This window comes from Ischnura elegans (assembly GCF_921293095.1).
Source record: "Ischnura elegans chromosome 13 unlocalized genomic scaffold, ioIscEleg1.1 SUPER_13_unloc_1, whole genome shotgun sequence".
Lineage (NCBI taxonomy): Eukaryota > Metazoa > Arthropoda > Insecta > Odonata > Coenagrionidae > Ischnura > Ischnura elegans.
In genome coordinates this window covers 17,528,293-17,549,373 of record NW_025791657.1, presented here as the reverse complement: position 1 = coordinate 17,549,373, position 21,081 = coordinate 17,528,293, and the positions used below count along the sequence as shown (strand labels likewise).

The 21,081-nt window shown below is 40.8% G+C and overlaps 1 protein-coding gene across 1 annotated transcript; it reads right to left on the bottom strand.

The window, feature by feature from the left end:
* Positions 1-5,329: 5,329 nt before the first annotated feature.
* LOC124172134 (zinc finger protein 2 homolog) lies at positions 5,330-13,765 on the bottom strand. The gene is made up of 3 exons (XM_046551540.1): positions 13,706-13,765; positions 11,234-11,297; positions 5,330-7,964 (listed from the first exon to the last, which is right to left on the bottom strand). Exons 1-3 carry the CDS (start codon positions 13,763-13,765, stop codon positions 6,319-6,321), a joined length of 1,770 nt encoding a protein of 589 aa, XP_046407496.1. The 3' UTR covers positions 5,330-6,318.
* Between the last annotated feature and the right edge of the window lie 7,316 nt (positions 13,766-21,081).

Sequence of the window (21,081 nt, the reverse complement as noted above, 5' to 3'; positions counted from 1 at the left end):
TTAAAGCCCTACTGGAAAATCAAGTAATTTCTTATTATATTCGTACATTTTTTATAACATGAGCATCAAAAATATATTTATATCGATATTCATTTACATAAAAATGGCCTTTGCTCTTCTTTATGAATGAGTTGAATAACATTTAATGCTATATTTTTAATATATAATTTAGCAATGAAAACCTACTGTTTATGAAAAATAAAAAAGTTGCAACTTATGATACACCGCCATAACATGCATAATAATTTTTTTTATACGCTCAGTTTGAACTATTTAAAGAATGTAAATCATAAAACAGCATTGTTCCAAGCAAAGCATTATAAATCCTGAATGACAAAAGGGTTAATGCACCCTTAACGAACGATTCCATTGGCCCAAAGAATTTTCACACAAAGTGGCCAAAGATGAGAATGCCGGTAGCTACAGAGGGCTTTTCGTCCTCAAGACATAAAGTGAACTCTTTTTCTATCGAGCCGTTGATTGTTGAAAAAAAACAGAACCACTAAGCAGTAAACTGGATAAGTACCATTGGTGAAATATTACGGCTTCACCCATGCAAAGCCAATTAAGTAGAAAGGCGTAATATTACGTCCATGGCAATCCTTAGAAGGATTAGCAGGAAGTAATGTTACGTCCATGGCACGCAAAGTGTTAAATTGCACTATTTAAATTTTAATTTCACTTGAAATTTTCGATTTTTTCGTATGGAAATATAACAACTACACACATTTTTCTATTCTAGACTTCAAAACAAAGTTAAAAAACCCGTGAAACCCATAAAAAAACCAAAGAAAAGAAACATAACATATGCATGCAAAAATATTAAAAATAAAACCTAAGAAGTATGAAAAATGTTAAACAACAATGTTACTTCTAGTATTATCTTTAATAAAGTTTTGTGAATTGCGTGCCATTACCCATTAACAGATGCCATTAACAATTCTAGTGGTTAAAAACTCTCATGTCTGTAATGTATTCATATATTTTGTGCATTTTTGCAAGAGAAAAAGTACATAGAAAGTACTTTGTGTTACAGTTTCTTCTCTCTTCGAAACCCAACTATACTGTTTCCTTAAGGTACTAATTCCTTGATTCATACCTTGAAAGTGCGAAATTTTCGCTCGGATTATCGAGTATTATTTATTTTCCTTCAATGCAATTTGGCCGGCCAGCACCAAACAAAAGGGGTCGCTGCTTTGACTTTTTATTTTCCTGTGCGCCAGACTGCGCGGCGATACAACAGTGTATTCGTGTGTTGTATATACGGCAGGATGAAAATACATACTATTAACACTCGAGCTATGTAGCTTGTTGGCGAATAAAGTTCGCCAGTCTTCGAAAACCAAGGATTTCATCATTGTACTTACATTCTCGTCTAAATTGGCCTCGTGTATTCCTATATTTTACTTTAACTGTATAGAGTGTGATTTTTCAAAGCTCGAAGTATTGTAGCAGATTTTTTTACGATCGACAATAGGAACTCAACAACTATGACCTATAAATTATGCCGCACAACCGGCTGTGTATCAAATCTGTACCGACATATCAGTCTCAGCTATGCATGTACCAGCTTGGAGTAATTTCTACAAAGGAAGATAAATTTTAACAAAAATCGAGTTTTATCATATAAAATCGTGGTTAAAGTACGCCAAGTGCCCAGCCATGTAAAAATATCAGGCTTGCCTGCATGAGGTTTAACGTACAAACCCTGCATACAAGGACCATGACACTCGGACAATGTCTGGATGGATTGTACATTACACCCAGGTACTATGTTTTTCACTAAAATATACCAATACTCTGAATATTTTCAGGAATTTATCCATACACAGTCTCAAAAAGATAAATCCAAGTTTTCAATAGAGTCACTATCACAATCAGGCAGGGATGGGCAAAGCAACATACTTATTTTCAACTTTGATTAAAGAAGTTGCAATCGCTCGAGAACAGCCATTTTTTGCTCATGTTTGCTTTTGCACTTCGTTCAAGTTTTCCCTCTTTTCTGTAGAAGTGGAGGTCTCATTTGTGTTAGAAATAATGCGGTCCTCTTGCATCAATCCATTCGAATTATGTATCTTCATCAGCCTCCTCGTTACCGTTTCCGGGGATAGCATGCTCCATTTGCACGTCCTCGGGCTACATTCTTCATTCTCCCTCAGCAGCTCGAGAATTTTCCTCTTCCTAATCACGGGGCGATCTGGAGATAGTGTGATCTCCAGATACGTGTATTCTATTACCATTATTCTCAAAAGGTCTTGCATCATTTTCCAGCTCATGTACTGTCTCTAAAAAAGCAAGATACCCGAGTTTGAGGAGCTCTAGCGTCTAAACGAAGCAATCAACTTCAATGAAATAAAGAGCATACGAAAGAGAATTCATTTCTGTGTCGGCATCTTACAAAAATTTCGGCGTCATGGTATTTCCTGTTCTTAATATTTTTTCCCCAAAATTACCCGTTTTAGGCGCGTAAAATCAAGTTTCCCTAATTTGAGCGCTTGGCATTACCGTAGTTTTTGTTCCTGTAACTATAATCTTGATATGAAGAAGCCACATCTATCACTAGTAGTTAGCCGAAATCAAGCTGTTTTAGCTACTAAAATTAACGGAGTTGTTGTATAAAACGCAAACCTCTGCTAACTTCCAAACCGGGGGGTCAATTGAAAATTGATATGTACAGTTTTCTTCCGTAGAATGTTAGTAATACATATACGTATATCATACACGTTAAATGTCAGCGGTAAAAGAAAAGTAATAAACAGGCAGCGAACCGACAGCGCAGTCCCCCACCTGTTTACTGGCTGTGGTCCAACAAGTTAGGAGCAGAAGAAGCCGCTTCCGTAACAGGGAGAGAAACGTCCAAGTAATATTAGCCTCTTGGTGCAGCTTGGCTTCCGACTTGCCCTCAGCGCCGATTCCTCGTTCAACGATAGTTTCGCCGGCGTTGCTGCAGGCGTGTTCAGGTTTGAAATGTCGGATGCAGATGTTTTGCATTCCTATATATGGCTTGATTATGGTAAGATGCGGCATTCTATGGCAATTGGCTGATTTTGGGAAGTTTCTTCGAGGCGTTGGAGAGCGAGTAGCTGTCCTCCCTGTTGAAGCTTGGTGTTTTGGCTATTTCTATAGTCTCTTTAATTAGCCGGAGAAATTATTGCTTCTGTTTGGTGGTGAGTTATCGAAGTACACGTTGTGCATTTGTCTTCCCCATACATGCTTGGCGATGGCGGATAAACAAAATTATCTATTCTTGGTAGCTCTTTGGTGTTCTTTCATTCTTCATTTCAAGGCTCGTGATATTTGGCACATGCACGAGTCTCCGCAAGAGCACTCGACTCCGGAATGTTTTGACTTAGGGAATTCCATCGTGAGTGATAATTTAACGCTGGAGAGACGGCGACTCCTCGGGATAATTATGTGGTTGTTTCCCCTTGCCTCCCTCATCGCAGTACTATAGCCGTTTACGTAAATGTTCCTACGCCTGCAGTGAACTGAGTGTCGCTGTACTGACCACCGTGGCCTCTCCCTTTACTCATATGAAGATGAACTGCTGCCTTCTTCTCCAGATGATGCGAGGCATACTTAGAAGCCTCCCATCGCCAAATCACTGCATTTGCTAAGGCTTTGTGTATTATTTAGTTGGCCTATCTTGCCTAGGGATAGGCTCATATCTACTCGAATCACGGCTGCCTTTTCTCCACGACTGCTTATTCGACATATAAACTTGCTTATGTCGCTGCTACATTTTATGACTAAATGTCAACACAACATCTTCATACCCGGCGGACGCAGTCGGTGGCTGTAAACCTTTAACTGGGGGAGCGTCAAAATTTCTCTGCCACTGTGTGCGGGACATTAGCGGGGAAGATATTTTTCCATCGAAACCGGGCGTGTGTCTAGCAGGCGGTGGACCCTCATATTCTGGGACTGCTCACCCTACCCCCTCACGACGGACCACGAATGTAATATGTCCTTGGTAATTACGCAGAAACTGAAGACCCGCCACCAAAAGCATAAAAAATAGATACCAATGCGTTGACATTAGTTTTCCCGGCTAATGTACAACAGCAAGATAAATAAATTCCTAGGAAATGCAAGGATTCGTTGGAATGGTTTTCATCGTGAATGCGCCGTGGAGAGCAGGGAGCTTCCTCTCTCTCCAAGAAGGGACAATCCGGAAAGCGCTCTCTGTAGGTGTGTATCAATTATTTTTATTTAAGTTTTTTTTTCTTAATGTATTGATGACTTTCATCTCGTTTTTGTCCTTAAGTTTGATCTTATTCTTTCTTATTTCCTCAAGTTGTTCTTTAATATTTTTTATCTATATTACCAAAATTGACAGCCGTTCGATATATCGGGTGCCATGCACGTGGGTCAATTCTCGTTGATAATGTAACAATGGCTGCTCTTATATTTACCCAAAAATTTTATTTCAGCATAGTGAATTAAATTTAAAAATTTATTTAACGATTGAACGCAAGCATATTGGTAGAAATTATCCATAAAAAAGATATTTTCCTTGGCAATAAATAAATATAAACTCCCAAGTGCACCTCTGGAGGCGACAATAATGCAATATTACCCTCAAATGTAACATCATATAATCTTTATGAGTGCAGAAAGGGGAGTCCTCTAGTTAACCTAAGATGCATTTCTTCATTCTGAAAAGGTATTGAAATGTGAAAGTCGACTAGACTTTTTCTTTATTTTTCACAGATAAATTTTTGAATCACATATGCATACAAAGTATCATAAATTCTAAATATAAAAATGTCAACCTAGCTTTGTAGGAGGAACTTATGGCATTCCTCGGCGATAAGATAATGTCAGGATACGCTTAATCTTTTTGATATGTAATCTTCAATACATGTTTATCTGTCCGCTATGTGTTTCCAGACGGCTGAACGGATTGCGAAAGTTTGTACCTAGATGAATCCCTTGCTAACAAACTCCATAGTACTACTATTGGTTGCGTCCAACGTGTCCTCTGAATTATTTTCTCATTAACAAACACTGCAAGTGCGCTCAGCGCCACCTAGTATCCACTCCCCATCCTCTTCTTACTCTCCCACCCTCCGATATCATCCCCATTCACCTGCCAATGTTTGTACATCTTCCTCCTCCCTTGCTGCCTTTTCTCGCAACTTCACCGTTCTAAGGTTAATAGCCCACGATTTTCCTTGCTGTCCTATTGACGGTGCATTCCGACAAATCGTGACGAATTGCTCAGCCGCGAGTGTAAACAGAGAAATAGAAATAAAATTGCATATCTTTTAACAATGAAAATAAATGACATGCTGAATTCATTAAATTAACAAACTCAGTCATTATTGCTAAGCCTTTTATTGCGCACTAATATCACATAATTTACAAATAGTGGACACAATAATAATTATTTTAACAAAGAATATTCAAAGAACACATGATTAATTCTAAGAAAATTCGTAACCAATTAGAATATGACAATGAAGACTAGACTTAAAGCCAGAAACATTGGAATGAATATTGTGGACGTCTTTAATCAAAAATGTGTAGTGTAGGCTGCTTCATACTAATCTGATAGCCTTGGCGTGCCCTTTTCTGCTACTACTCTCTTTCAATATTCATTACGAAAACCCAAAAACACATTACTTGGCACGCATTTCATAGAAACATGTAGATGGCCCATCATCCCTATTGACACAATACAATCATTCACTTCTCGTTATGCAGGCGAAAATTAAACATTAGACTCCTCAGTGCAGCTTTGCATGAGGTTTAAGTAGAACATGTGTAAGATTTATATGAATTATCCTGAACGCGAGAAAATGTTGCATGCGCAAAGGTGATTTTTCTGAGGGAAAGCACACAAAATGGATAGAGTATCTCACTTTTGAGCGCATGTGGAAGTTGAGATTAAAAATAACAGTGAAAGACTTATTGCAAAATACTCAATAATAATACAATACATTTGTACGTTTACACATGTGGTGGTCAGGGCCGCTCCTTGTAGTTATGGACTTGATGCGGACTATGCTCATATGTGTGAGCATGTATGAATATCTGTAAAGGTAACCGCAAAACACTTTCAACGAATGTTTCATTGATAACGTTTATCTACTGTGTGTGTACGAATGGGTTACTAGGTGGCATCATGGCGCGACAGACTTGCTGCAGACGTTGCAGAAATAAAGCAACTCGTTGTTTTGCACAAATGTACTAAGAGGCTCTTCTGTAAAAAGAATTTTCGCACATTCTGCACGACAAAGGCTTCTCTCTCGAGTGTATACGAAAATGTGTCACTAAGTGGTTCTTATTCGAGAAAGAATTTTCACACTCGTGTCATGATTTAATGCCTCTCTCCCCCATATGCAAACGCATGTGACTGTCAAGAGAACATCTCTTTGTGAAATGCTTGCAGCAAATGCTACAAGAATAAGGTTTCTCTCCCGAGTGTCTTTTAATGTGTGAGGTGAGGTGACTTTTCCTAGCGAAAGACTTTTCACACTCATTGCATGAAAAAGGCTTCTCTCCCGTGTGTGTTCGCATGTGACTGTCGAGAATACTCTTCTGAGTGAAACACTGGCGGCAAATGCTACAAGAATACGGTTTATCCCCCGTGTGGGTACGTACATGTGTAACTAAGTTGCTCCTATCCGAGAAAGACTTTTCACACTCGTTGCATGAAAAAGGCCTCTCTCCCGTGTGAACACGAATATGTCTAACTAAGTCGCACTTATGCGAGAAAGACTTTTCACACTCGTCGCAGGAAAACGGTTTATACCCAGTGTGAGTACGAAAATGTCTAAGTAAGTTACTCTTATCCGAGAAAGACTTTTCACACACGTTGCATGAATAAGGCCTTTCTCCTGTGTGAGTACGTACGTGCACGTAGAGAGTGTTTTTCCTAGAGAAGGACTTGCTGCAGACCTTACATATAAAAGGCTTCTCTCTTGCGTGTGTCAGCACGTGACTGTTGAGATGACCTCTTTGTGTGAAAGACTTGCAGCAAGTGCTACAAGAATACGTTTTCCCTCCTGTGTGTGTAAGTTTGTTAACGGTGAGGTCTCTTTTCTGAGTGAAGGATTTAGTCCCTTCACTGCATGAATATAGTCTCTCTTCCTCTCTCGGACCCACGTGATTGCGTAGATTTCTAATGCTAGGTGACTTTGAAGATAAAGTTTGTGTAGTTGATTTCTCTCCTACAGTGAAACTTCTCGACAATCGCCTTCTATTTTTCTCGTCCCCTTTTCCTCCACTGGTTTCCTTGATAAGAACATTTTCTTTTCGCATAGGCTTTAGCCTTTTCCCATCCAGCCCACTTAAAGCATTTGAGTTGGTAGGCTCGCAAGATCTTCTATGTCCGCTTGATGGAAGTGCTTCCAGAGACACATCTACGATTGATGATTCTGCTGCAGCATCAAATTTACGAGCAACAAAATGAATTTTCATGTGTTTCATTAGCTCCTTTTTGTTGTTGAACACATCTCTGCAGTTGAAACAATTATATGAATCTTCGTTTGAACTGTAACTGCTCCCTGGATTTTCGATCAAGCAATTAAGTATCTCCTCATTGCCTCCCATGATGGTCTCACAGCCACTTCTGTAATTTCTACTTATTCTGATAAACCTAAGGTTATGTGAGGTATTTGGTGCATCACAACCACTTTTCTCCCCAACAACAGCCATTGCGGCTCCACCTCTGCTGCTTTTAAGTGATTCAATGTCTTTGGTATTACATTGTCTGTCATCAGGAATTGAGCAACTTGGTATCTCATCAGATTCAGAAGCACCACATTTTCCCAAGTCTTCATCTATCAGATTTTTCTCTATCTCTTCATGGGATGTTCCATCCTTCGAATCAATTTGTGTCACCAAATCTGTGGGACCAATGCATTCATCAATTGAATGATTCCTTAGATTTCCTTCTGCAAGCAGATATGAAGTTGATGTTGATTGCTCGGGCAAATCTTCGGCAGCCGGGACCCCTAGAAGAAAATTTCAAATAGCAACCAACACAGTCAAACATGAAATTTAAGACTACAACATCTTCTATTTAAAATCCATGGAATGGATGAAAAAATGCACAAACAGGTGGTACAGTTGCTGCCCAAGTTGGACTTGAACTTAGAGACTCGATAAAAATATATGAAAGGGAAAAGAACACATAGCATAAAAATGACGAGGGCAACATGGGCGTAGTAGAACAAAAAAGACGAAATCATGGGTTAAAATGCTACGTATACAAATAATCAAGCACAAACATACGCATCACACATATGGCTTCCAATTCCAGGAAAAGAATAAAATTAGACCCCTTTTAGAATTGGTCCTTTAAAAGGGGAAAATATTTTTCTTGTAAATCGAATATTTAATGGTTGGTGAATATTTTCTAAATTAAAAAGGTTCCTAACAATGGCAATCACAATTAATTTTGTGGTACTGCAGATGAGTATCTAGAAAAATTATTTCGAATTTTTCCTGGATTAGTTTTCATAGAGGTAATTAAAAATTTAAAGATAAAAGCAATGAACAAACAGACAAAAGAAACTCCCTTCAGTGAAATATACCCAACTGTCATGAGATAAGCTATGGTTTGGAGCGGCACTGGGGGCAGATATTCCAAGTATGCCACGCAAGCCTGAGCTCTTATTTGTGTTGGGATAGTAGCATTTCCACTCTTTTTCATTATATGCAGTTTAATCATTTCCCAAGCTTTCTTCTGCAGAAAACCACTCCTAATAACTTGAGAAGATATTTAATGAACCTTTAAAATTCCAAGGGCAATGGAAGCAGACATTTTCAATAATTAGTTAAAAAATTACCGAAGGCTGCCATCTTGTATTACGTCCTGAAGTATAGTTTTTGCACAGAATTGGACGTCCACTACATCAACGTCAATTTTAGTTGTTGTAGGATGTAAGCATATCAGATTTATTTTGGCTATCCCTTTCAGCATCAATGGCATAATCATGATGTATTTTAGAAATAATAAGGACTAATTTATTATTTTGGGTCACTATGACAATATCGTCAATTCTTCTGGGAACTAAAGAGAGATGAATTCTCTGCTCTGCTTTTGCAAGGGAAAATTTCTCTCTGAATTCATCTCTTATTTCTTTTTTTTTGCACCAACGTATAAAGACCTTTCTCTTTCAGCAATTATTTTGGTTAAGGGAACAATACATTTTTCTTCCCTGTTGTTCATTATATATACATTGATGAACTCTGCTCCCGCATTAGCAGTAAAATACGTTTATTTGCTGACAACCCTGTCACCTATCGCCAAATTAGTGACCACTCCATGACATTCTATCATTGGACTGAAACAACGTTCATTGATGGAGCCAAGAGAGGGGACTTGAACTTAATTTGAACAAATGCATGACGGCACATTTCTTGCTGAATTCCTACAACTATGACCATGTTTATGCAGTGGATGGTGTTAACATAGTGGCAACATACGAAGTGAAGTACCTGGGAGTTACGATAACCTTGAACCTTCTGTGGGGAACACACATAAGAAATACTTGCGGTATAGCCCTGAAAAAAATAGGATTTGTCAAGCGCATTGAGGGAAGATTTTCAGATGAGAAAGTAAAAGAAAGGTGCTATTTTGCGCTCATCCGACCGCACCTTGATGATGCAACGAGCGTATGGGATCCAGCAAAGAAATACTTAATCAGCGAACTGAAAAAATACCAAGGAAGGCTGTGTGGTTCGTCAAAAACAGACAGCATTACCCAGATGTTATGTGAATTGGACTGGGAGCCACTGGAGACTCGAAGACTGCATGCTAAGCTTAAATTTCTTGAACAGTTGAGAATGAATTTCTTTAAAAGCGAAACGGAGGACAAAATACTAGAGCCCCACTATATTTCCAGGTCCGATAGAAGCGATAAATTAAAAGAGTTGTTTTGCAGAATGGGTAGATACGGGAATTCGTTTTTCCCCCGAGCCGTAAAGGACTTTAATAAACGCTTGTCCTGATTCCCATAGAGCATCTCCTTTTTATTTAAGAACAGCGTAAGTCCTAACACCCCCTACCACATGCCTTTCAAGGGTATTATGCATATTGATTGTAGAATTATTTGATTGATATCAATAAATCGTCTGTTTCTTAGTCATACTGATTTCATTTCTAGAGCATACCTATAAATTTAATATTATGTCAACCATATTTTCTCCTCCAAGGACGCTTCTTGCCAAGTTGTCAGTAAAACCTAACAAAGCACCATTGCTAATCCCAAGGACAAAAGTGTGAATAGGAATGCACTCATTTAAAAGATTTTCGCTAATTTTCCCACGAATTCAAAATGGTCCAAAAGTAAAGCTAATTTTTGCCCTCATTTGACCAAGTTCCATGTTTAAATTTTCAATGCTCCATTCTGGCTTTTTGGGTGTATGATTTTGAGGATTCACACCGCTTTTCACCGGCATTTCTAGAAAAAAGGTGAGTGGCTACTACGAGTAAATTTTTTTCTTTCAATAAACTAGTCTCCAAGCTTAGCTGAAGCAAGGCAGCATTCTTTTTATTCATTTAATATGACTCTTTAGCTGTCAAAAATGCCAAATAGAGAAAATAAAGAAAAAATTCTTAGCCAATGCTCATTTACATACCCAACAATTTCAGTGAAACAAAAATACTTTGTTAGGGAAGACCATTAAAAACGATTCAAATGACTACAAAAAAGTACGTAAATATAAAACTTCTCCCCTATCCAATTACCACTTAAAATAAAGACAACAGGAAATATGGATGGATGACGAATTCAGGTTCTTCATCCTTCAGAATCAGTCACAATAAGGCCGATTTCAGAAGAGCCCACTTTCCACATTCCTTCATTCTCCGCATGGCACAAGGAAATCCAGTTTTCTCATCTGAAAGCGATCTGAGTTTCATGACCAGTTGACGCTGTTGATGCTGCAGTGCCTGGCCGGTTAGAAATGGGCGCAGTGGAGAACACCGCATGATTTGACTGGTATGAAGGCATCGGTAGGGACATTAGATTATATTAAAGAACAGCACCGTGCCATGTGAAAGTGACCTAAGCCTTACTTGTATGCCACTATTTGAGGCCCTTAAAAGCACTCATCCATGGCTTCCATTGTGGACTTATGGGACACAGTCAAATTTTCAATAATTGCTCTAGTCACAGTTAAAGTTGGCTAAATAAAAGCATTTACTTGTATATCCTCCACATTAACATCAATCCCTCCAAGTATAGAGTTATTTGCAACCCGTAAGAGTACTCACCAAATGCAGACTCATGGGCAGTAGCTGAACTCTCAAATGGGTCCCCATCCTCACTTACAGTATGCTGGAAGAAATCATCAAGATATTAATCATGCGCAAAAAGAGATTCAGGAATTTTTTTGAAAGGATGATTTAAATTTTTTTATGTACCACATCGTATCAAAATTTGGAATTCCACATAAATTTTTTCCTCACAAAATAAAAATATTTTCAAAACTTCAGGAAATTAAATATTATTCCATTTTTTTCAACATGTAAACGGTCTTTGATTTATGTTCCGCCTGCATTGTAATATTATCTTCATTGGATAGCTCTGCAATGGATGTAATTTAGTTCATGTGATACCATATAATAATTAAGGTTTCTTTCGCAACGAATGAACCAAAATAATGCAATGGAAACTAGGCATCTGTGTGAAAAAATGGGATACAATGTGACGCTGCTATATTGCAGAAAAAGATTTCCACACAGAAAACTAAATTTTTCAGTGATAATCATGGAAATGATGATAAACGGCAGGCATTTGTAAAATTTTGCACAATGATAAGTAGAAACAAATCATGAAAAAAGTGCTGCATGCGAATGTTGAACCTAGTACCTCCAGAGAGTAGCCAAACACCATAACCACCACACTACCGCTGCTACTTGAAAGGAGACCATTTATAAGCAAATATATTAGGTACATAAATGTTGAACTGCATTTCCCTTTTAAAACCATTGGTTATAAAACCCAATATGGGAGGAGATTTGTGGACAGGTCCCTATGAACTACAACACTACAGAGTTCGATTGAAATGTGAGAACTGATTTTTCTTAATGAGCTATGAATTATCAGTCCTGGGATTTCATATTGTAAAATAAACATCTTCATGAGGCATGATTTATTGGTCGCAGGATATTTTATCGTAAAATAAATATCATATTGATATTTGCTTTATCGCTACCAAGATTTAACATAGAAAAATATAAGGCAAGAAAACTACAACAATTAAATACAAAATAAAGAGGAAAAAATGAATTATTTTGAGATAAGAATATGTACTCTTTTCAGTTATAAGTAACTTTGAATCGAATAGGTAAGACTTCCTGTAACTCGTACATAAGCCTAACTAACAAGGGGAGACCATGAACCTTGCTACGTCTTTTTCAATGCCGTATTTTTTATGGCCTTCGGAATGGTAAACACATCTCTGAACTAGTAGTGGTTCCGTTGTATGGGCCTTAGTTTGGCTGCAATTAATTAATTTTCATGTGGTACTTTTCACAAGCCGCCTATAGATCCATAATATCTCACCTCTTAGCAGACGGGTCAGGTGAGGTAGTGGTAGTGTTTCAGGCTACCACACAGGGGAACAGGGCTTCGTCATGGCTACATATTTTGTTGTCTTCATTGAGATCTTGTCATCATTGTCGTATTGTGATCATACGGCGTCAACTTTTTCAATAATTTTAGAAAGGGTGTTAACCTCAAACGAAATAACCAATTTAAGTAGATGCTAAAATTGAGTTTTGGCTAATAATTCACAGTTGTGAAAAAATTTCTGCAATAGGTGCATTACATTTTCTTTTGTGCTCCGTTGAAATTTGTGCGCTTTTGAAACGGTCAGTTTCGGTGGGAAGTCAGGCTCGAATGGCTGACGTCATACACAGCTACTTTGCTGACTGCATGCTTTCAGTGAACGCCGTTATTTAAGCCTTGCTTGACTTTGTGGATGCCATAGTGAGAAATGCCTTCCGATTGTGGTTTTGTGAGGGCTAATTCTAATACTGTGCCTTATATGAGCTAAGTGCCTGATGCTCATTTTTCATTTTCAATTTTTTTCAATAAATAGATGGTCAAGGCAAGAAAAATCTAAATACGCAGAAAATAAATCAAATAATGACATTTTTAGTGCTCTGGAAATTCAAGGAGTCAAGCGTGCAAGGTAAGAGTTAATGCATATTAACTATGATAACACTGTAAAATATGTTAATTGTACTTATGAGTATATTTTGTATCAAATATTTAATTTCGTTACCATTTACTTGGCCTTGGCTGGCTTCCTTTTTTATTTGAATTATACTCTAGTAAATGCTGAAATGGTTCTCAAGGGATACATTTCATATTATATTAACAATCCCTGCCACACAATGATCTTTTTTTAAGTTTCAATGGCTTTTGATAATTTCTAGCGTATAAAAACTATGGTGACTACAGGGAACTAATATCGTAAAATAATCAATTATGTTCCTCTGAGATTCGTCTGCATCGTAACATAGAATTGCAAATTGTTGTCAATATTTATTCTTATAAAGATTACTGAAAGGCCTCTTGAATACACACCAATTTTGGATAGCCAGTAATATACCGGCCGATATTTTACCGGTGAAGCGCTGCTTGCACACACCCCGGATTTTTACAGGTCAAAAGATAAGTTGCTTGGTTGTTGAGCCGGTGCCAGAGATCCGTAGTGGCAATGGTCAGTAGCTTACAGACTTTTTACCCATGCCGGAGCGCGGTCCGTCAGTGTTCAAGCTTCCATGCCCTTCCATTGTTCCCCATTGAAATGTAGACGGCCATCCAAAATTGGCATTCTATGGGTCTAGGGGTTGAAAACTATTTCAGCGCTGCTAGAGAAGAATACGGCTACTGAGCAGTTTGTTTTATTCAACTTAAAAGAGAATAATATATACACTATGAAAAGAAGAGTTTGTCCTCAGCACAAAATAAGAAAAAACTACAGGAAATAAATTTTGTCATTAATTTTTCCGCCTTACCCAGAAGGAAACAACATTTACAAATTCATTTCCATCAATAGATACTAAATATTTGATGGTATTAGATTTTTTATACTAACTCCATGTCAAAATTTGTTTTATTGGATCAGAGGTCTTTTGTATTCGAATTTCAAAACATTCAATGATATTCTGTACTTAGCTGTAATTGGCTCAAAAAGACAAAGGACAAATTTGTTATGCTTCGTAAAAATTATTAAATTTTTAAAGTAATTTGAAATAAGAGAAAGTTGTGTGGATAGTAGAAGAAACGTATGTCTTACTGATTTGGAATTGGTCTCCTAATCTCTCCAAGCTGTAATTTGATTTTATTTTGATGATAGTGATGAAAATGTCTCTAGTGGTATACTTAAATATTCCAAAGAGCAAATCAATGACGTAAATTGGATCTTTAGGTATTCCTAAGTACCTCTTGCGGCAACTTCATTATTAAGTCAATTATATTATTGTTTCCACCAATTCCAAAACTGCCAGCTGCGTATGTGCTCGAGAAGGGGGCGAAGGATAAGTGATCCTAGGGCAGGCTAGCGGGCCCTCGGGCTTGCTGCCTGCCAAGACCGTCATGCGTGGTGTAGAGCCACATCCTCCACGAGGTGTCCCTGGTTTTCGCAGAACATGACGGATCTAGACCTGGCTGGTCGATAAACTGCTCCCTTCACTACGGTGGGCCCCTGCGCCAAGGTGACCACGTGAGGTGGGGCGGAGGGTGAGAAGTCTCTAGCAGGGGCGACTCCGGAAACCAGGCGACCTCCGGTTTTATTTAGCCTTACTCATACATGCGGGGCTCTGTATGGGCAGGACCTTTATTTCCCTAGCTACTCGTGGGATTTTCATGGATATCAAACAAAAATCTAAAACCTCATCGGAGGCTGCCGCAAGGCGGTCTCTGTCTCTATCTGGGCAGGAGGAGGAGGCCCTGTTGATGAGCCCCTGTGGGGATCGAGACGGGAGCAACTCAACCGCCCTGACAAAAGGGGGCCCTTCGGGGATCCCCACCAAAGTTGGCCCTACTTCCAACCCCTCGGGGGAGGAGGAGGGCTTATTATCAGACTCCTCGGAGTCAACACTGAAAGAGATGCCTCATACTCCCATGACAGTGGAGTCCGACTCCGGTGCTTCCACCTTAGGGAGTGTGGCCTCTGACATGAGAAGGCTCTTCACAGAGAGCAAGATTTCCGCCAAGAGGAATAAGAGGTTGCGGAAGAGGGAGAGGCAAAGGGCTGCTAAGGCTGCCGGAGGATCTGCGCCCCCCCCTGCGAAAGGGTGTACTGCTGGGGACAATGTACCCAGCAGGGGCCCCGAGCGGGGTGTGGTTGGTGCGGAGACCCCGAAGGCCGCGGCAAAACGGAGCCGAACCCCTGGCGACACTCCTTCCGGCGAGGCGAGAGACAATAAGAGGGTTAAACCCTCATATGCTGAGGTCACCAAGGACCTCAAGAGGATGGCCATCGTTCCTCATAACTACCCGACAGGGGTGGTGACGGAGGAATGGATTGCGGAGATCGAGGGGCGACTGGAAAAACTCTGGGACGCTGTCCCAGAGGGCCAGGAGCTCCCGATTTTTATGGGCACCAGGCTCATCAATGGTGCCATGGAGGTTGCCTGCTGCAACGATCTATCAGCGTCGTGGCTGGTGACCGCCACGGAACAGATGGGACCTGTAGAAGGGATCGTCTGTAAATGTGTTGAGGCGGACACCCTCATAAAGAGGAGGAGACTGATGGTCTGGGTCCCAGGACACAGCAGGCCAGAGGTCAAGCCTCTTCAAGAGCGACTTAAACGCGTCAATCCTGGGCTCAACATCAGCCTTTGGAGGACGTATGACAGGCAGGTGCTTGCAAAGGGCACCCGATTCATTTTGGGTGTCGATGAGCCATCTGCCGACATCATATCGGGCCCCAACTTTCAAAGGCATATCGGCCTTAGCAAAGTTGAGGTTGCTTTCCTGGGGACTGCAGGGGGGACGGATAAACCGAAACCCCCTGATGAAGAAGCTGCCTCAACCAGCAAGGAGGGAGTGGAGAAATAGTCATGGCAGGCATCACTATGCTCCAGGCCAATCTCCAACACTCCAAGGCCGCCTCAGGGATCCTGCAAAGGATCCTTTATGAAGGTAGGGTCAATGTTGCTCTGATCCAAGAACCATGGGCTTTCCAAGGTAGGGTCAGAGGTTTGAGTACAACATCTGGTAAAATGTTTCATTGTACCAATGCTGATAGACCAAGGACATGTGTCTTTGTTAATGGGTTGAGAGCCATGCTCTTACCACAATTTACCTCCAGGGACCAGACGGCAGTCCTGCTGACTCTGGGGACTGGTGCTAACATGAGGAGGATTGTTACCTGTTCCTCCTACCTACCATATGACTCTCCGGAGCTGCCGCCGACTGCGGAGTTGGAGAGGTTGGTAAGTTATTGCAGATCTAATGGTCTAGAATTACTAGTGGGGTGTGATGCTAACTCACATCATTTTGTGTGGGGGAGCAGTGACTCCAACGATAGAGGCAGAGCCCTAGTGGAATACCTCATGACAACTAACCTCCAGGTGCTCAACAGGGGCTCCTCACCCACATTCTCAAACAGTTTGAGGGAGGAGGTGCTAGACATTACTTTTTGCACCAATACACTGGTAAGCTCAGTGGGTGAATGGAGAGTATCCAACGAGGTCTCACTGTCAGACCACAGGCATATTCTCTTCACACTTATGCTCGCCGCTGAAAAGCGAACCACATACCGGAATCCTAGGAGCACGAACTGGGTAATGTACCGAGACTATTTAAGGGATAGCCTGTCACAGACTATTCCTAACAAATTCAACAAAGTGGAGGAGATTGATGCTGCTGCGGAACATCTGCAGAAGTGCATCATCACCTCTTACGAGATCAGCTGCCCGTTAAGAACCAGGAAAGAGAGTGGTAATCCACCCTGGTGGGGAGCAGAGTTAGAAAGTCTCCGAAAGGAGACAAGAAAACTCTTTAATAAAGCAAAGAGAACCAGGTTGCCGCAAGATTGGGAAACCTTTAAGGACACCCAACGTAGGTACAAATCAGCGATCAAAAGCTCAAAAAAGAAGTCTTGGAGGCGCTTTTGCGAGAATGTGGAGTCAGTTCCACAACTCTCAAGATTTCATAAAATCATTGCAAAAGACCCGGAAGCCGGAGTAGGGTCTCTTTTGCTTCCCTCGGGAGAATATACGTCTTCTGACAAGGAAGCATTAAAACTTCTGTTGGAGACTCACTTTCCAGGCTCCAAAGAGTCGGAGGAGATGCAACAATGGAAGCCTCCCACCCGTCCGGCTGTGACGGACTGGAGACTGGCCTCCAGCATCGTTAAATATGAAGTAACTAGATGGGCTATAATGAGTTTTAGCCCTTACAAATCGGCCGGCGAAGATGGAATTTTCCCGGCACTTTTACAAGAGGGACAGGAGCTGGTATTACTCCCCATGGTAAGGATATTCCGCTCCTGTCTTGCATATGGGTATATCCCAAAGAAGTGGAGAGCTACCAAAGTTGTCTTTATCCCAAAACCAGGGAAGACGGACTACACTTTGGCCAGCTCATTTAGGCGCATTAGCCTAATGTCTTTCCTGCTGAAAACGCTGGAGAAGATAGTTGACAGATATATCAGAGATGGTCCCCTTAGGGACCATCCTCTGCATCCGCATCAGCACGCCTACCAGAAGGGCAGGTCTGTGGAAACTGCACTCCACAACCTAGTCTGTAGGATAGAGAACGTACTGGAACATGGTTTGTATGGGTTTGGAGCGTTTCTAGATATAGAAGGAGCCTTCAACAATACATCCTTTGAACAAATCTGCCTGGCAGCGGACAGGCATGGAATCCATACACACATTGTGAGATGGATCAGATACATGCTTGAGCAAAGAACTGTTACCGCCCGTCTTGGAGGGAGCTCACTGACGGTGACTGTGACAAGAGGGTGTCCACAGGGTGGGGTGTTGTCCCCATTACTATGGAATATGGTAGTCGACAGTCTGCTGTTAAACCTCCACAATACCGGTGTATTCACACAAGGATACGCTGATGATATCGTGATCTTGGTTTCAGGCAGATTCCTAGACACAGTATGTGAGCTTTTGCAGAAAGCCCTGGACAAAACAGCCCAGTGGTGTTCCGAAACAGGACTCTCTGTTAATCCAGAGAAGACCAATCTTGTTCTCTTCACTAAGAAAAGGAAAAGAGAGGGATTCACTTCCCCCTACCTCTTGGGAAAGAGACTAACACCGTCCTCATCGGTCAAATATCTTGGAGTCACTCTAGATTCCAAGCTCAACTGGAGAGAGCACATGGATAGCAAACTCAAAAAAGCATGTGCCTCATTATGGACATGTAGAAGAGCCCTTGGTAAATCATGGGGCCTTCAACCCAGAGCCATTAGCTGGCTATACAATGTAGTGGTGAAACCTAGTTTCCTCCACTGCTCAATTGTATGGTGGAAAAAGACCAAACAAACTACTGTTAGGAACAAGCTTAACCACCTACAAAGAATGGCCTGTATGGGCATTACAGGAGCAATGAGGACGACTCCAACCTTGGCGATGGAAACTCTGCTGAACCTCCCCCCACTTCATGTGGAAGTAGAGGTTCATGCAAGAGCCACGTTATACAGATTGAGAAATCTAGGTATGTGGTACGACAGAGGAAATTTCTCTGGACACAGACAACTGTGGACGGGACTGAGGGAGTCTAGCACCATTTTTGAGATGGGGTCGGATTCCATGATGGCGACGTTCAATTCTTCACCGCCTCTTTTTAAAACCCATTTCCCAAACAGGGAATGCTGGGCAAAAGAAGAGGGGAAAGCCCTTCATAATGGAGCCCAAGTGTGGTTCACTGATGGCTCCATGAAAGAAGGGAAAGCAGGGGCAGGCGTTTACAGCCAATCCCCCCCTAGGAGCATACATGTTCCCCTAGGAAGATATGCCACAGTGTTTCAGGCAGAAATTTTTGCTATCCTAACCTGTGTGCACGCTATTGAGGAGACAGGTCTCTACAAGAGACCAATCCATATATGCACTGACAGTCAGGCTGCTCTAAAAGCCCTGAACTCACCTTGGTGCAGATCTAAACTATTGGCTGAATGCTACAAGGCTCTCAATATTCTGAGCAGCCGCTGCAAAATAGAACTTTTCTGGGTACCGGGACATTCAGGTATCACCGGAAACGAGAAGGCAGATGAACTGGCAAAGGCCGGCGCTGAACAGAATCCAATTGGCCCAGAACCAATTGTGCCAGTTGCCCCATCATTTGGGATGGCTGCAATTAAAGTGTGGGGAGCAACCCAACACCTAAAGATCTGGCGGGAAACACCGGGTTTACGTCAGGCAAAAACCCTTATAGGAGAGATCTCTCCTAGACTCGAGAGAAGACTTCTTCTTATGAACAGAAGTCAAGTGCGGACGGTAGTAGGCCTGCTTACGGGTCACTATCACGTAATGAGACATATGCACCTGCTGGGGATAACAGACTCAGATAGGTGTAGATGGTGTGAGATGGAAGAGGAAACAACAACTCATCTAATATGCGAGTGTCCCGCAATCATGAGGACTCGATATAGACACCTGGGCTCACCTTTTATAGAGCCCAAGGAAGTAAGAGATCTTCCCATTGGGGACCTTTTGTCCTTCGTTAAGGACATTGGCCTCTATGGATGATCAATTATCGGTGGTTAGCACAATGGACCTATAGGTCTAAGTGCCCTGGGAGCTGATCCCCCACCGCATAAACTAATCTAATCTAATCTAATGTGCTCGAGAATATTTCATCAACAAACATTATGTTTGGCGACTGTATGGCAATCTCTGGTGTACTAAATATAAGACTAAGTTGGGATCAATTAACTTCGGTGATCATTGAATAGTAGCAATCATTATTCTTAATCTTTCATAAATTATTTTCCTTCAAATTACTTCAATAAAAATTGTTTTCGATCAAAATCCGTTTGACTTATTTAGGAAGACCGCAAGTAAAACTGTTTATCACGTTAACTGATGTTATGTATCTTATATGTAACAATGGAATTCATTATAAATTTAACACTAACATAAAATGATATTCACAGCATTAATACAATGTTTTCCGCTGATTTTTCGTCATTTTGCCTTGCTGCAGTAAACTATTTCCTTCGAGTACGAGAATTAAGTAGCACAGTATTAAAAAGTTTTCCTGGATTTCTCATTGTGGTCGATTTACAAAGCCGTACAAACCAATATATATGCGCCTTCTTCCTAATTTCCTCCATTTTCACCCTCGTTATTTCTTTGCTGATGCAGGATCACAGGTTTGTTGACGGGGTTAACAGGTTCCGCGAGAAGTTTGCTGTGTGTGACTTCAGCATGCCTTCGGCAACCATCATACGCTTTGGAGCATTTGAGCTGATCCTCGTATTCCACACTTTTCGCTTAGCCTTTTAAGGGTTACATTTTTTAATATGAAAGTGCTGAAACTGCCGCCAGCATCCCCTAGGGGTGTACTTTCATTTAAGACAGTAAAAAAAATTGGTGAACAATTCTATTGCAACAACCTTAGATATGAGACTATTTTTTTATCATCATAATAGCGTTTAGGTATATAAGCAGTGTCATTTCAAACACGGAGATATGAGGACTACACTAGCTAGGGTTGGTGTGTGTCAAAATGTTAATTATTTCATTGCTTGTGCTGATCGACTTTCACATTAAAAATGAAAACCACTCTTGGGAGAGCACATGCAATTACAAGCTCGCAGGGATCAACAACATGCATACAGACATAATTAATAAGAACACAAAAGGATTATAAAATGCCATATTTCTTGAACACATGTAATTCACTTTACTCCAAAGGGAGTTTACTTATACAGTTCCTGTGTGCTAAAAGAACCATTCCGAAATATAATTTCAATTAATAAAGAGAGTGAAACAAAATTTGATGGCCCTGGACCGGGCGTGCTGGCATAAAATACATCAATCTTTGAAAACCAAGGATTTCAACATCGTACGTACATTCTGGGCTAGAATGGTCTCGTGTATTCCTAAAATGTACTTTGACCATCTATATTGCGAGTTTTCAA

Coding starts and splice junctions, on each gene's coding strand:
- LOC124172134 (XM_046551540.1), bottom strand. CDS start 13,765: ATGGAAGGGCATGGAAGCTTGAACACTGACGGACCGCGCTCCGGCATG. Junction 11,298..13,705: donor CCGGCATGGGTAAAAAGTCT/GTAAGCTACTGA, acceptor GATTTCTTCCAG/CATACTGTAAGTGAGGATGG. Junction 7,965..11,233: donor TGCCCATGAGTCTGCATTTG/GTGAGTACTCTT, acceptor ATTTTCTTCTAG/GGGTCCCGGCTGCCGAAGAT.